The sequence below is a fragment of the Poromitra crassiceps genome (assembly GCF_964638095.1).
Source record: "Poromitra crassiceps genome assembly, chromosome: 27".
NCBI lineage: Eukaryota > Metazoa > Chordata > Actinopteri > Beryciformes > Melamphaidae > Poromitra > Poromitra crassiceps.
Window position 1 is genome coordinate 2,308,604 of NC_139650.1, and position 17,500 is coordinate 2,326,103.

The 17,500-nt window shown below is 47.1% G+C and overlaps 1 protein-coding gene across 1 annotated transcript in view; it reads right to left on the bottom strand.

Annotated features, from left to right (window-relative positions):
- Positions 1-17,500, bottom strand: part of LOC310799432 (low-density lipoprotein receptor-related protein 1-like) — a gene marked incomplete at its 5' end in the record, with an annotated part of 176,046 nt that overhangs the window by 142,003 nt on the left and 16,543 nt on the right. Inside the window, one exon of the mRNA XM_083662014.1 lies at positions 10,038-10,160. Within this exon, the coding sequence (XP_083518140.1) occupies positions 10,038-10,160 (123 nt within the window). The remainder of the gene's footprint in view (positions 1-10,037; positions 10,161-17,500) is intronic.

The window sequence follows — 17,500 nt, forward strand, 5'->3', positions numbered from 1 at the left end:
GTGCTTCTTGGTTTAGCGTGAGCTCAGCTTCAGCTCTGCTCCTGTTAAGCGCCTGGTGTGAACAAACGCTAAGAGAGGAGAACCACGAGGCACAGCCAGGTGCTCTGACTGTGACGCTCTGTGTAATGAGTGGGGGCTTCACTTGCCCAGATTAAGTCATTTTTAGGGCTCTTTGGCCTTTGATGAATACACATTTATTGGGGCATGGCGGCCAAAATGTAGCTAGGCCACCAAGGCCAAAACCAATGGTTATTAAAATCCATCCTAATAAAAGTCATTTTTGCTCAACAAAATAAATATCCTCGCAGAATTTAATGCTGCAGTGTGATACAGCACATACTGTGTGTAAGATGGCTCAGACTACAAAGGAAATCTACAACTGTGTTTGAAGGGCGTAACGGCCAGTTCAACAGGCCACGCCAAACTGGCCGTGTGGGCAGAAGTGGCATTACAGCTGCTCCCTGGGGCATCGGCACTAGCCTTTTGTTCCTGGTTTCATATTCGTTTTTGACAGTCCGTGTTTCTCCTGAATTGCACCATCTTTTTTCACAGTCCCCAATCAAGTCTTCCTGATGCAGGCAGGGTCCTGTGACTGTCCCCCCCCAAAGTGTGCCTCCAGCCTCATCTCCCCCCCTCCTCCTGCGCCTGCCCCCCTCCTCCAGAGAGCCCCCCTCCTCCTGCGCCTGCCCCCCTCCTCCAGAGAGCCCCCCTCCTCCAGAGAGCCCCCCTCCTCCTGCGCCTGCCCCCCTCCTCCAGAGTCCCCCTCCTCCAGAGAGCCCCCCTCCTCCTGCGCCTGCCCCCCTCCTCCAGAGAGCCCCCCTCCTCCTCCGCCTGCCCCCCTCCTCCAGAGAGCCCCCCTCCTCCTGCGCCTGCCCCCCTCCTCCAGAGAGCCCCCCTCCTCCAGAGAGCCCCCCTCCTCCAGAGAGCCCCCCTCCTCTAGAGAGCCCCCCTCCTCCAGAGAGCCCCCCTCCTCCAGAGAGCCCCCCTGAGATTACATAATAGTCTTTTTCACATTTAAAGCGCTGACACGCTTTTCTTGGCTGCACACCGGCCACTCTCTCGTGTCCTGCCTCGGGGGGGGGGGGGGGGGGGGGGGCAGCTTTGTCTCAGGGGGGGGGGCAGCTTTGCCCTCTCTAGTGCCCCAGCAATAACCTTCTATCTACAACTGTGCAACTGGTGGCCACTAGATAGCATTCAGACCCCACACCCTGCAAACAGAGCACCCATATAGACGGTTTTAACTTGACAACAAAAACATTCTAAATTGAACCCCCGCTCACTTCCTGAGGCCTGTACTACGAAGCTAGTTTAATGCCTTATCCGAGTAAGTTTGAGTTTAAACCTGGTTTAGCCGTACTACAAAGCAAGTTAACTTTCAATCACCATGGCAACTGACGCTGCAAAGCTAACCTGGTCGCGACCAGGTTAGCTTCAGAGGATAAGATCAAAATCCATGAGAGACCCATATAATATCGGCTCTCTGGAGTCACTCACCATTCATAAGATCGCCATATGAAAAATAGATTGCAGTCAACTGAGAATAGAACAAGCAAAACATTTGTGGCTCTGTAGGCTACATAATTAAATTAAGCCTACTTACCACTTTATGTCTTAACAGCTCAACGATGCGTGGAGAAATATGATCACTATTAATCACCGCGGCGCATATCATGAACGGACCCTCAAATGGAGTGAGGGTGATATTCTCCTACATGCCAGAAAAGCCTATACATATAATATAAATATGGGATAGCCCCAATACTAAATATGCAGGCTATTCTTGCATCTTTCAGCTGGAACTGTGTCCTGTAAGCTGTATGCCAATATATGAGCAAAAATAGGCTAGTTTTTATCAATGATAACTATGCCCGCATCGTCTCAATTCAGTTCAGCAGTTTTCTCTTTTATAGTAGGCTATTAGGCTTTATACTAGGCTATTTTATATATGAATTATTCGATCAGTGCAACCACACACATGAGTGATAGAGATCATTATTCATTGAGCATGCGTTTCTAAATCTATGGTCTAAATAGGCTTACAGATTGTGGAAATGTATAGACTGAGATTACACATTTACATTTGTTGCTGCTGTATCAATGCAGCTGTATCAGACAGAAATCGCTGATCAAAGTAAATCAAATGACTGATGTGAATACAAGCTACTGCTTTAGACAGCCCTTCAGCAGACTATCCAACGCAGATTTTCATTCTGACATTAAATCGCGGATACATTAAATATCCGCTAAAACTCTGATCATGCACTGCGCTTTCATGGAACGAGGAAATGGGTGTGGAAATGGGTGTGGGCGTGGATCAACTCAGCTGTTCATAATGTGATTGGCTAGCGCACCTCTTTCGCGTGGACGCGCGCCTGTGCACGAGCGAAAAACGTGCGCGTGCACAGGCAGATCCCAGCTTCAGTTATCGACTAGAAAACCAGCGTCGTAGTATCCTTAAACTAGATAGCTTTGATCCTGTTCAGTCAAACCAGATCAAAGGGACTTATCGCGGATCTGTTAAACTAGCTTCGTAGTACAGGCCCCTGTTGCAGTGTTTGCTATGGACATAAAAGAAAAAAAAACATTCAAGTGCAGGACTGACCATTCCGTGAAAACCGTCTATACAGCTGAGCGGCGAAAACAAAAGTAACGATGTCGAGTGAATATTTCTGCAGTTTGCCGAATGCTGAGAAAAAGGAAGTGCTGTGGGGTTGCGCTCTGGTGAAAACCGTCTATACGTTTTGCCAGTATGTGCTACACTGTTGTTGCTGTTGTTGTTGTTGTTGTTCGCTCAGGAAACGATTTCTAAAGGCCAGGCACTTTAAAGAAATACCTGGCAGGTGATTGGATGAACCATCTGTATCACGTTTATCACGGGCTCGCTCTCGCTGGCGTCACACCTAAAGCCCGCCCGTAGCTGCCTCATAGGATGCTGATTGGTGCGAACCACTCACTGGTGGTTCGGATTCAAATCTCATGATCTGGCGCGAGTCCAACTGCCTCACAAGGTTCACATTCACTATTATCATTCAGCCAATTATGATTTGCAGCACATAATAATACTAGAATTTTTTAAGGTCTTAAAGATTATTCTAACAGCTAACACATACGCATTCTGGTCAGATTTACCAATGTTAATAATATGCACACAAGTCATCTCAGCAGATCATTTCAATCACATTCCAATCCAAGCAATGCTATCAATATTCATTATTTACTATTTACACATAATACTAATGAAATAAATTCCTTGAAAGCTGAAATATTTTGAATATTTCATTTCTCAGATTATACACAAGTGTTGATTATACATTTTATGTGTCATGGATGTCTCCAAGAAAATGCAATACATTATGTATTGAGAAACATCTTGTTGGTCATACTATAGTAGCTCATGTTCCTTATTACCCTCACATGACATCATATGAGGAATGTAATGTGTGGGTTTGTATGTGAAATGTGATACACATTGTATTGTGCCTATGTGTTCTTTCTAATAGCAGGCTCATATTTGCTTTATTGTTTACAGGCAAGAAACAGGGAGATCTTAGGAGTAGGGCTGAAGCCTTTACCGGTTTAATATAATGAACCGTGATAAAAAAAAATCCTGGCAGTTAGTATTACTGTTTCACATTTTAATTATCATTAAAACCCTGTTTGATTACCGTCCGGGCTTTGAAAAAACACGTAAATACTGTCCATCATCAACCAAAGTTAGCAACAGTCTCGGAAGTTTTCAATATAAAATTTGTTGAAATTATTTCAGTGAGTGTATCGGTACTTTTTGAACATTTTCAGCACATTTTAACAATACCGCAATAATACCGATAACCGTGATCATTTTGGTCACTATAATCATGATGTGAAATTTTCACAGCGTTTCACCTCTACATGAGAGAGAAAGAGAGAGGGGGGGAGGGAGGGAGAGAGAGAGAGAGAGAGAGAGAGAGAGAGAGAGAGAGAGAGGGGGGAGGGAGGGAGAGAGTGCCTGGAAGCTCTCTGCACAGATTCACTCACACCTGCAGCAGGTTCCTGCAGGAACAAGGCTCTGGAAAGTGATAGACTCTTTGATGTTGAGCTAAGGCTGTTCTCCTTGACATGTTGATGGCTTTCTGGATTGGGAGGTGGCTGCTTGCTGAGAGCTTCTCGGAGACAGTAGCAGGATCAAACCCATTAGGTCGTGTCACACATCTGAACAGCATAAGTAACAGCTCAGTAACGGGGTCAACTGTCTGTACATGATTCCATCAATCTAATATGAAATATTAAATATAAAATCGACATGTACCAGAACAACAACGCAGGTCTCACCTCTGTGCAATTAAACGGGCAGAAAACGGAACTCATCCAATTGAATGTGTCTTTGGAAATCAAGTCATTCCTTTCAGCGATCCAGACAGCAGACAGGACATGACATGATGACACATGATGTTTTCCATGTCAACACATGCTCTGAGACTTGCTGTTACAAAAGGGTTTCATCTCCTAAAAGGCTAATTGCAGCTTAGGTGGGAACTCTCAGTAAAACTGCCTTATTACAGGCCGGGGGCGGGGGGGACGTCATTTCAGCGTTACGCACTTCCTGTGGTTCCAGGCACACGTGGGAATATTCCAGGGCCTTAATGAAGCCTGCAGACTGAGGAGAGGGCAGCCCCACAATAGCCAACAACACTCTGCCTGAAGGCTATGGACTAGGGCATTCACGACTAGTGAATTTTACTAGTCGACTAGTCGTCCCTAAAGGTAGTCGACTAGTCGTAAATTTTTTTTAAATTAATTAATCTTTAAGAAAGAACATGAGGTATTTACACGACATACATGGACTATCATATCCCATATCCCCCACAAAGAACCTCAAAACACAACAAAACAAAACAAGAAAACTGCATAAGATACACAATAATCCAAGAACAAACAAGACTATCGGACAGACAACCAAACAAAAACAATGCATTCAGCTCCTATCCTGATAAGCCTAATGACACTGGGGTAAAAAGTTCTTAAAGTCAAACTCTGTATGTGGTTGCCATAATTTGGGGATGTCTAAGAATCTGCCTTTGCTCTTGTAGTAAATGTTATCCAACGTATGGTAGCTTGAGAGTTCATTCCACCAGTGAACTACAGCTGGGGGATTGGATGCTTTCCAATTTAAAGCTATGCATTTCCTAGCTGCCAACAGGGCAAGATCTATGTATTTACTTTGAATGCATTGTTTTTGTTTGGTTGTTTGTCCAATAGTCTTGTTTGTTCTTGGATTATTGTGTATCTTATGCAGTTTTCTTGTTTTGTTTTGTTGTGTTTTGATGTTCTTTGTGGGGGATATGGGATATGATAGTCCATGTATGTCGTGTAAATACCTCATGTTCTTTCTTAAAGATAATTTTTTTTTTTTTTTTTTTTTTTGCACAGCACAGTGTCGACTAGTGGTTTTACTAGTCGACTAGTCGACTAGTCTGTGAATGCCCTACTATGGACCTGATGGGGGAGGCAGGGGGGGCACTTACATAGTCTTATATAAAACAGGGTAGTGTCGAGGTAAAAACACTCGCAATTCCCAGCAGTGGTACTTCCAGCTTGGTCAGACGCTCCGGCAGACACAATTGGCCGTGTCTGCGGGTGGGAAGCCGGTGGGGTATGAGTCCTCGTCGCTGCACTTTAGTGCCTCCTCTGGTTGGGCGGGTGGGAATATCGCGATCCTCCCACACGCTACGTCCGGCCGGTGAGACCCCTCGCTGTCAGGTGAAAAGAAGCGGCTGGTGACTTTTCCACCTGTGGCACATGTATCGGCGGAAGCATGCGCTACTACGTCTCCAGATCGGCAGAGGGGGCGGAGCAACGACCGGGACAGGAAATTGGCGAAGTACAATTGGGGAGAAAATGGGAGAAAAATCGGATAAAACCGTGATAAAAAAAAAGTCCTACATGAAACAGTTATAGGGCGTATGCCTAGAGAAGGCTTTGTTTTGCTTTTGATTCTGTCGGTATCCCTCTCTGCCTGTCTGAGCCAGCAGCCTACAAAGAACAGCATTGTGGGTGATACACAGCAGGGCAAAGCAGCTGCACTGACTGGACAGTGGCTGACTTCACTGGCAATAGCCAGCACCCCAACAAAGGCCACTGTGAAGCCCCGCCCCCTTCCACATGAGGGTATAAATAAGCCTCTCTCATGCTCTCCTTCAACCAGCAGCATCTGCACGCCGCCTCACAAAGAGCACATTCATCACAACAATACAAGCAGCAATGTTTCTGAACGTATGGCTGCTGCACACACAGTTTGGCTTACATGTCGGATGTTGTGCGCCGCGGAGCGGAACCGGGCCCGCTTTATTATAGTAGTGAGATCATATGGGTAAATATCGGTTATCGGGCCAACATTTCCATATCGGTGCATCACTAATCTGATGTGCAACAAGGTTCGTGTTGGTGAAGTTTGGTGCATGCATGGTCAAGAATTGTGTCCAAAAGTCACAATGAAAACCAACCCAACTGACTATTTAACCAGCGTCTTCTTTGATGCATTCTGTAACGGCAGTTTGACGTAATGTTACTCAGTAACTTTCCTCAATGACAATCTCTCGGTCAATCCTGATCTCGACAAAAATGGCAAAATTATAAGAAATCTAAACTCAGGAATGAGCCTTGAGCTTCTGGCCTTTCTCCGGTCTCTCTGACTCACTTCACGTGCTTTCCTCCCTGTTGCTGTGGAAAGCCAGGTCCCTACAGAGTCAGGTCCCTACCGAGCCAGGTCCCTACAGAGCCAGGTCCCTACCGAGCCAGGTCCCTACAGAGCCAGATCCCTACAGAGCCAGGTCCCTACAGAGCCATGTCCCTACAGAGTCAGGTCCCTACCGAGCCAGGTCCCTACAGAGCCAGGTCCCTACAGTGCCAGGTCCCTACAGAGCCAGGTCCCTACAGTGCCAGGTCCCTACAGAGCCAGGTCCCTACAGAGCCAGGTCCCTACAGTGCCAGATCCCTACAGAGCCAGGTCCCTACCGAGCCAGGTCCCTACCGAGCCAGGTCCCTACCGAGCCAGGTCCCTACAGAGCCAGGTCCCTACAGAGCCAGGTCCCTACAGTGCCAGGTCCCTACAGAGCCAGGTCCCTACAGAGCCAGGTCCCTACAGTGCCAGGTCCCTACAGAGCCAGGTCCCTACAGTGCCAGGTCCCTACAGAGCCAGGTCCCTACAGAGCCAGGTCCCTACAGTGCCAGATCCCTACAGAGCCAGGTCCCTACCGAGTCAGGTCCCTACCGAGCCAGGTCCCTACCGAGCCAGGTCCCTACCGAGCGTAGAACTGTTGTTTTGGAGAGTGGAGTTGGCATGAAGCAATGGGGAGTTAGGGAGACGGGGGATGGAGTCACTGTTGTTGTTTCTGTCCCAGATAGAGACAGGGAAGGAGGCTGGCCTGCAGGAAGGAGGCTGGCCCGCAGATGAGAAGGGGGGAAAGAGCAGGTTGTGAAAAACAGCAGGTTTCTCCATTGCCCTGGGCCAGTCTCTAATGACTTCCAGACCCACTCTCATACAATCTCTCCCCTCCTCGTCTAGACTCCAGCCACAGCTCTCTCCCCAGGCCTCCTATAGTCTCTCTCTCTCTCTCTCTCTCTCTCTCTCTCCCAAGCTAACAACCCCCCCCCCCCCCCCCCCCGCCCGACACATGCCCCACCCACCCACCCCCACCCCCTCAACCTCAGCCCTCTTCCCTCTTAGAAAACTACAGGCGTTTCAGTCTGCGAGGCCGACCGAAGAGACAGTGCTGCTTTCATTCCCTCCACAGGGATTCAGCCTAAAAAGGAATCACAACTCTAATGAAGACTTTGAAAATGACGGCTGTCTTTTTTTAGTCTCCTCTTGGTTTGGTGTTGTCTCGTGACTGCCCCCTCTGTGGCCGTGCATGGGAGAGGAAATTACATCTCTCAAAGAAAGACAAACTCCTAATTGGGCATGACTTTAGACTGTGACCTCTCCCACTAGCCGAGAAAACATTGCATTGTTCTCTCCAGCCCAGCTACGGTGAGAGCCTATTAAATCTAATTGACTGTCAAACTCGTTAGTGTTAACCAATGACTGCTTTTAGAGCCTGGTGGGAGGGATAAATGGCTGGAGTGAGATATGTATCCAGGGCGGTAGGCTTCCTTGGTCGCATTGAGGTCAATGCGCAAGTACTAAAAATGACAGTTCCTCGAATGGCCACTTGAGGCTGGCTGCAAAAACGACTCAATCCCCATTCACCCCCATGTTAAAGAGGTTACAGCATAAATAAACAAACTGTATAGTTAATTTCACCTTTTATGACAACTGTACAGGGGTGAACTTTTAGATAACTCGGAGAGTAAAATAGACAATAGAAAAGACTGTTTTGGGGGTGATTGACAGGTCGCCTGTCCACTGATGGCGCAGCTTGCCAATCACGGACCAATAGCAGGTGGCTCTGTGGGTCTCGCGCCATCTCGCACGAGCTGCGCAAGAACCAAGATGGCAGCGGCCAAAACGCCAAAGTGGAGGCTTCCTTCGCAAACCAATGGGTGACGTCACACTCACTCATCCATCTCTTTTATACAGTCTATGGTTTACTTTAAAACCCTAGAGTCTACTAGAACTGTGATGTAACAGACACAGCAGGGGGCGACAGAGTCATTTCTTATACTGTTTAGAAACGACAGACCGCATCTGTTAGATGGAATTGGAGCCAAATCCTTCCATAAAAGTCATGCACACAGCCAGAGGAATGTCCTCCTACACAGAGAAGTTATGTTGCATGTAGAAGTTTCAACTTAATATATAACTATGGGTGTGCATGAATTTGTGATAACACATTCTTGCACTATCAAATGTCAACGGCTGTTATCACTTTTCATTTGACAATTTCATATTTAGAGAAAATGCTATCCTCCCTTTCTGCTATCAGGGGAGGCTGGCACCAGTCATGAGGACTAGGTGATAAAGTGAGTGCTTTGGATAAACTGTTTAATTTCACGCAATTGAAAAAAGCCTTGAGTTGCATTATTTACTGCGTTATCTACTAGATTGTCAAAATAAAAGCATCTTAAACTCAGCAAGTGTGCTCCAAATGAAATGATATCTACATAAGTGTTAAAGTCTACGGCCGCGGGCCCCCTGACAATCATCGACACTGAGTGGTTAAATGTCAGCCAAAGTTCAGTGTGCCGTGCAAGTCAGACGCAGCAAGACGTAGCAATCAGGCTACACAGGGGGGAACCCACAGCCAGAAATATCAACCCATGTGCACACACACACACACACACACACACACACGCACATGCACACACATACACACACACACACGCATGCACACACACACACGCACGCACACACACACACAGACACAGACACATACAGTACATACACATACACACACACACGCGCGCGCGCACACACACAGCTTCTGCATACAATACATTGCACATTATAGTGTTACACTGTGTATTCGCAGAGGGCGGCAACCCCCTTAGCTGTGAACTAATGACCATACTGTATATCACAGCCAATTTAAAGAGTTTGTATTCATAAATATAATAATGTTAAAAATAAAATAGTCCCTCATGACTGCCTCCACATAGAGCTGAGGCAGCTGCTGTGCAACAACGTAACATTAGGTAGGTTACAGCAGCTAGCAGCTAGCAACACAGGCTAGCTCCGGTTTAGCTAGTCAATTTGGTAGTTGTAAAACACAATTATCTCTACAACCGGGCAACGAATTTCAAAACGAATATTACCATTGGGAAAAAACGTGACTTGTACATGTTAACAAGCGAGTGTTTCAGTCAGTGGTGTTTTGAGAGTAGTTGCCATAGAAACCCAACCCAATCAGAGGAAGAGTAGGGCGGGGGGACATGCCTTCACCATCCTGGGAGGGGGGGTGTTCTCAGACACGGAGTGATACTCAATTGTGCAAAGTAATGATGTCATGATAGCCATGGTATCTGCTCAATATACCACGGCTATGAACCAATCAGATCGCTTGATTTGAGGCAGCCGTTTCATACTGTGTATTGACTGGATGTGTATTTGAGAGACTCACAGACGTCAGGCTCCTCGTCGGAGCCGTCCGGGCAGTCCTTCTCGCCGTCACAGCGCCACCCCTTGGAGATGCACGTCACCTGGTCTTTACACACAAACTGCTTGGGGCTGCAGGTCTTTGGGGCTGAAAGAGACACGAGGCAGAGGAAGAAGTGGATTAGTTCAAACACACTGCTGATTGTGATTCATGAGAGAACAAGTCGTCCCCCCCCCCCCCCCCCCCCCCCCACTGGTGATCTTTATTCCTGCAGTCTCATTAGCCAGCACGGTCTGTTGTGTTCCGAGTCGATAGTGGCCCTCTCTCACCGGCCCTAATTACGTTCTGGAAAGTTGCTCTTCGACAGATGGAACAGAGAGAGGCTATCAACAAAACATGCCCACAGGCCTGGTCCGGCTTTGCATCATTTGCTGCACCTAAATATCCAGGTCAGCCAGTGTCTCCAGGCCAATAGCAGTGATGCAACACGGTCTAGAGGAGATATCAAAGAACATGTTGTTCAGTGAACTGCCCCCCCCTCGAGCCTGCCTTCCAGAGAGAGAAAATAACTGCCCACTCAATCCACCGCCAAATGGGCCAAAGTATTCAGAACCACAGCAATTCAAGTCCTCTCCTGAACAGCAGCACATAAACACATACGGTATGTACACTACACACACACACACACACACGTACGCGCGCACGCGCACACACACACACTCATGCAGCAACACTGGGTCAACCAGGGGCATTCAGGGCAGGTTCTTGGTGAATGTAGTGTTACGAGTTAGACTAAACTGGCCCCAAGTCAGTCTCCAGAAGTGGCCCCCTGCCCTGCCCTGATGCCCCCCCCCCCCCCCCACACACACACACACACGCACACACAATCAGCAGTCAGAAAGAGTGAGAAAAATGTTTTAAAAGATTTCTTTAAAAAATCCGAGCATCTCCAAGAGGCACTCGAGTGTGTAGGCCTATCACGATAACTAGTTTGTTGTTCAAATTATTATCAAATTATACCTCCAATTATTGAGGTCATGTCCATATTATCACGACAAGTGAATGAACTGATTATTGTGGCAGGCCTACTCGAGTGTGTCTGTTGAGCACCGTCTAACAGCCGTCATTTGAAAAGTAGTGAAAAACGATGGATGGGTGACTTGACTTCATGGAGAGATACATGAAAGAAAATACACGTTTAACAAGCGACTAGTTAAGAAAATACATGTTTAACAAGCTACTAGTTAAGAAAATACACGTTTAACAAGCTACTAGTTACTCAAATCTCTTGTGTGCAGTTTCATGCTCAACAGATCTATTATTACAAGGGGAGGGGGGTGTCAGGAAGGTCATAGATAGATGATAGTCATAGTGGGCATTTGGTATAAAACGGGGCTTATTCTAATACAATATTTGGCCATGATTTATGGTAATGTCGTGATACACTCAGTTGTGGTTGGAGAATTTTGAGTATTGGAATGAGAGAGAACATGAGAACACCATTTTGAAAGGTTGTTAATTTGTGGAGGCGTATTGTACATGGCCAAGTCATGAGGGTCTATGAGGAAGGAGAGGAGTGGGAATCTAAAGGGCATGTGGGCCTTTACTGTTTTAGTGCATCAATGGAAAACAAATCTCATTAAGGCTTTGTCCTCTACATGCTGCTCTCGCAAAACACGACTTTTTCACAAACCATGTATTCACACACACACACACACACACACACACACACACACACACACACACACACACACACACACACACACACACACACACACACACACACACACACACACACACACACACACACACAAACACACACACAATGTTTTGACAGTTGACATTTAAAAGCGGGTAACATAAGATCCCAATCTATAATTGGATTTCTTTCACTCATGGATAGTTCCATTGTTTGAATATGTATCAGCGAGCTGTGGGTGAAGTAGCATTTTAGCCTAGCAGCCAAACCGAGGGGGGAGTCAAAATTGAGGCCAATGCCGAAGTACCAAAAACTCTAGTTCCTCCCGAGTTTACAGCATAAATCAATTCAACATGTTTACATAGCTAATTTCCCTATTATACAAGGGGTACGTTTTCATCTAACTCACCCGTTTAGAGTCAAATAGACGATACGAAAGACTGTTTGGGGCGTGATTGACAGGTGATTGGACCAATAGCAGGCAGCGCTCACAGGACCAATAGCAGGCAGCGCTGTGACTCCTCCCATCCAAAGATTTACATCATTCACTTGTGGCTCCAAAGAATCAAGATGGCGAAGGGGCAAAATGTCAAAGCCATTCCCAACCTGTGGGCTGGGGCCAACTGGTGGGCTGTGAAGGTATTGCAAGTAGGCCGCCAAATCATTTGCAAAACATTTGGATTTTCGTGAAGACAGAAAAATATATATTATTATTTATGGAAATGTATTTCTCCATTGTTGAATGGTACGGTTATTTCATTTGTAATCAATTATTGGTTATTTGCACACAGCCCATCACTTTTAGTTTTATGATTTCTGTGTGGTGCTGATGGACAGCTCCGTTTACCGTTCAAATCAAAAGTGCTCCGAGTGAGAAGGCATTATTTGTCCTGCGTACTGTCCACGCTCGGCTGTGGGCCGCGGACATTTTGGAGATTTTCAAGTGGACCATGAATCAGAAGATTAGGAGTGCACAAGCCAATCGGTGACATCACGGTGGCTACGTCCATCTTTTTTTCTTTCCTTTTTTTTTTTTTTACAGTCTATGAGACAAACTCCTGCTTTCCTGTCTGTCTCTCTCTCAAATGTGTCTCTCTCAAATGTCCTGTCTCCTCTACATCAAGCACAGGGTGTTTTCCGCCAACCTCCCATTCACAATTTCCCATGTCATCACCACCATACATTTTAAATCATCTAAAATCATTGTCCCAACACCTCTGACAGCACCTGCTCATCCCCCAACTCTACCCATCCCATCCCAGAGAGGTCTGATCACGTCTGCTGTTTTGTGGGGAGGTTGGTGTCTGGACGAGCGTCAACACCTCCCTTTACACAAACAGTGATTTTTCTAAGCCACAGCTACTAAGGCCAAAATAGAAAGCACTGCGATTGCAAATGGTGATGTTATTGTAAACTCCAGACTATTTAGGCATATAGGATGACAAATAGCAGAGGGGAACGGATAGGATAGGACAGGACAGGACAGGGTGAAGGAGAGGATGAAGCAGGATAAACAGGAGGACTGGAGTTAGGTTGAAAGCTCGTCCAGCTCGTGGCTGAAGGGAATCCTCAAATGGTGCTCAACCTAAATACCATGAATTCAACCTGACATATTGCCGCACACACATCCACACACTCCCAGCTTATCCTGCCCTCTCTCTAGCACTGAGTACTGAGAGAGAGAGAGAGAGAGAGAGAGAGAGAGAGAGAGTGTGTGTGTGTGTGTGTGTGTGTGTGTGTGTGTGTGTGTGTGTGTGTGTGTGTGTGTGTGTGTGTGTGTGTGTGACGTGTGTGTGTGTGTGTGTGTGTGTGCATGTGCGTGTGTGCGTGTGCGTGTACTGTAGTGGGGGTCTCTCCCTCTCAGAAGTCATAAGGTTTTGAATTATTCATGAAATGCAACCAGGCTTAAAGTGTTTGCTCTTAGGAGAGCGCGTTTTTGGTGTGTGTCAGAGAGAGAGAGAGAGAGAGAGAGTGTCTGTGTGTGTGTGTGTGTGTGTGTGTGTGTGTGTGTGTGTGTGTGTGTGTGTGTGTGTGTGTGCGCGCGTGTGTGTGTACGAGCGTGCCTGTGCATTTGCTTGTTTGTATAAGGGTATCAACAACCGCCATAGCAGGAAGTTAAGTGGTGTGTCTGTCTATTGTATACTCCCTGCTGACATGCTTTAACTGGGCTTTAACTCCTCATAATGGCTGTTCACAGCACCCCCAGACTCCAGCACAAGATGCTGCTGAGTCTGACAGGAAGAGAGCAGAGAGCAGAGGAAGTGGGCGAGGAGGTTAGCCAGCTAGCTGATGGAGGCAGCCGCAGTGACGTGTGTGACTGTACCACTGCAGAGCTCTGCCACCGGGGGCACTGTAGTGGGTAGGGGGCAAGACGGGCGTGTAGTAGTAGACAAAGATAACCGGGCTTTTAAGATCAACAGTATAATGTGCCAATTTTGTCTGGTGGTCTAGTTGAGGGGTTCAGTGAACTCGAGCCGTGGCTCTCAATCTGTTTCACATCAGGGACCCTTAAACGGACACAAATTAGACCACGGACCCCGTATTTAATAAGATCTTGTCCCAGGGTCCCCCATCTGATAAGATGTTTGCTTTTAGATGTTTTATTACAGAATGTGTATGACGCCCATGACTAAAATAGTCCTACAGTCTGTCATTGTGTTGCTTATGGATGAATAGTTCAAATAAATGATCACCCTTTTTGCTGGGGACCCACTGGAACCCCCTCCGGGCCCACGTTGAGAACCACAGAACTAGAGCACATGGATTCACACAAAAGGCCATATAGAGTAAGGATGAAGACATGGAGGATAGAGGGGGGGGGGGTGAATTTGATGGATACGACAGAAGACCACATAACAGAATAAACCAGATGAACCCCAGGCAGGCGTGGGGACAAAAAGCAAAGTTGCCACTGTTTTATAATGATAGATTTTAAGCACTTTTCAAGGACAAATTATTTCAAAATTACGGGCCAATAATTCACAGTGAAGCAATCTTGAAATCATCAGCATTTCTTAAGTGCTCTCAAGACCTATAGGCGACCATGCAATGACCCAGCACAGCACAGTCACAGTGATGCTGTATAGGAAGAAAGTGTATCAAGCTTGGCCCAGCAATTAAAGAGACGACAGAGCGCAAATTCAAGCACTTGTAAGGACCGCTTTTTAAATCCAAGCACTTTCAAGCACTTTCTGGGCCCCTCTCCCCTGGCCAGCTGGGCCCACACAGAGGATCTGAGAGCGGGCCCGAGCTGGGCTGGCGATACTGAGACGGGATGGAGGAATGTCACACGTGCTATCAATGACCCGCCTGTGTGTTTACCCAAGTGGAGGCTGCGTGAAAATGCTTTGGGTCATCGCCATTTGGGCTGGATTACAAAATCCCAGCCCTCCTCCACCCCCACCCACTGTCTGCCAGCCCTCCACGATGAGCTCAGTGTGGCGGGGAGGAAGCGCCCTCCCCCCCCCCCCCCCCTCTCCCTCCTCTCCCCACCCACCCCCCCCCCCCCCTCCCTCCTCTCCCTCTCCCTCCCCCTCCGCGGCCCGGCCACCAGACCCATTTCCTCCAGCAGCACCCACAGCAGGGCTATAAATACGCTGGAGGTCTGCCAGGGGAGCTTGTGACACAGGGCAAGAGCAACCAGGGCACTACAGAGTGCCCGCAGACATCACACAGCACTCAAGAATGGCCCAGGTAAAGGAAGACTTCAAGTGCTGCGGAACCTTGGTGCTGAAAGGCAACTCGAAGTTGTATGGAATCCAGCATGGGGAGACCGGACGGCACCATGTTGCAGTGCCTTTGAGCAAGACGTGACTGTAATCTCTACTTCCTCGTTGCGCGGCTGGCGAGAAATTTGCGACAGTGGATTGGATTTTCCCTTGGCTTTTGTGATCTCTGTGTGTGTGTGTGTGTGTGTGTGTGTGTGTGAGTGTGTGTGTGTGTGTGTGTGTGTGTGTGTGTGTGTGTGTGTGTGTGTGTGTGTGTGTGTGTGTGTGTGTGTGTGTGTGTGTGAGAGAGAGAGAGAGAGAGAGAGAGAGAGAGAGAGAGAGAGGACATGGCAAAGACAAAAAGAGGGACAGAGATGGAGACAGATGTGGGCATGAGTGTTAAGGGCCCTATTAATTTAGGGGTTGTGATCGATATCTTTGAGTTTTGTTGATGTTGTGCTTGATGTCGTGGTGGCTCTCTCAGACAGCCTCTGCAACATGTTTCTCAAAGTGAAGACCAGGTGAGGTGATGTACAGTAAGGGTCCCACGCAAGACCCACCCCCCTCTCAAAGCACCCCAATCAAAAACATGAATCATTTCTCTAGGCCTATTTTACAACTGTGAGATCATTTAGGTTACTCCAATAATTAGATCGACTTTTATCAATTTCAGCCAAATTAGGGAAGATTCTGCAATATTCCTTGTTTTACAGCCGATTCAATTTTTATTACCAAATTCCATGATTCCGTCCGTTTTTCCTGCATTGCGGAAATCGTATGGCCCTATACACCGTGTTCTTTAGTGCAGAGGTTCTCAAATGTTTTTCAGCCAAGGACCCCTTATAAGATAGAAAAAATATACCGGGGACCCCCTCATTCTGATTTGTGATTTTGGGCTCAGCTTGTTTCCACGGTAACGTGCTTGACATTTAAATTGATAAGGTGTGTCAGATTAGAATGTAATCCATGAACCATTTTAGATTTGAAGCATAACATATTTTCGTTGAACTATGCTAAGCTTTTGCACACAATTTTTTTTCTCCTGAAAACTTTGCGCGGACCCCCTGGCAAAGTGCCATGGACCCCTGGGGGGTCCCCCGGAACCCCCATTTGAGAACCACTTGCTTTAGTGCATCCGTGATGTCCCTGGCTTTACCCGACAGCAGCTGCTTTCCTTCAGTGTACAAACACAAACACAATGACATTCAACTTCCTGAGGCTGGCAGCTTATGATGCCCACATCCCCTCTGATCTGAGGAGGTGATCCCCTCTGATCTGAGGAGGTGATCCCCTCTGATCTGAGGAGGTGATCCCCTCTGATCTGAGGAGGTGATCCCCCTCTGGCTTGGGGGGGATGAGGAGGTGATCCCCCTCTGGCTTGGGGGGGATGAGGAGGTGATCCCCCTCTGGCTTGGGGGGGATGATTGTAACTGCGAGCGATTCATGGAGAGATCTACTGGGAATAATAACACAAAGGCACCAGGTGTGTGCTGGCTGGGCTGACTGACTCCAATGAGAGCAGGAGTAGTGGAGTTCTTCTAAACACTTACAGCAGGGGTGCCCAATACGTCGATCGCGATCGACCGGTCGATCGCGAAGGTAGTGTGGTCGATCGCATGGCATTGAGGGGAGAAAAAAAAAAAAAAAAAAAATTTTTTTTTTACTGTTTTCCCACTGTTTCCACTGTTTTTCCACTGTTTTTCCACTGTTTCCACTGTTTTTCCACTGTTTTTCCACTGTTTTTCCACGGTTCCACTGTTTTCCACTGTATACTCAGTGTATATATATATAAATATATATGTTTGGTAGATCACTTTGACTTGGTCATTTTAAAAGTAGCTCCCAAGCTGAAAAAGTGTGGGCACCCCTGACTTACAGCGACTGTCTGGGAGAGAGAAGAAAAAAACACACATCCAGTTTAGTCTAGTGCAGATGATATCAGTGTGTGTGCGTCTCACTTATCATACACTCCAAAAGAGGTTCTCAAGGGGAGAGAAGCATCTTCCTCTGCCAACAAGTCTTCCCAGAGGGACACCGAGAAGCCATGAAACATGACGTTTTCAAATAAGAGCCGGGAGGTT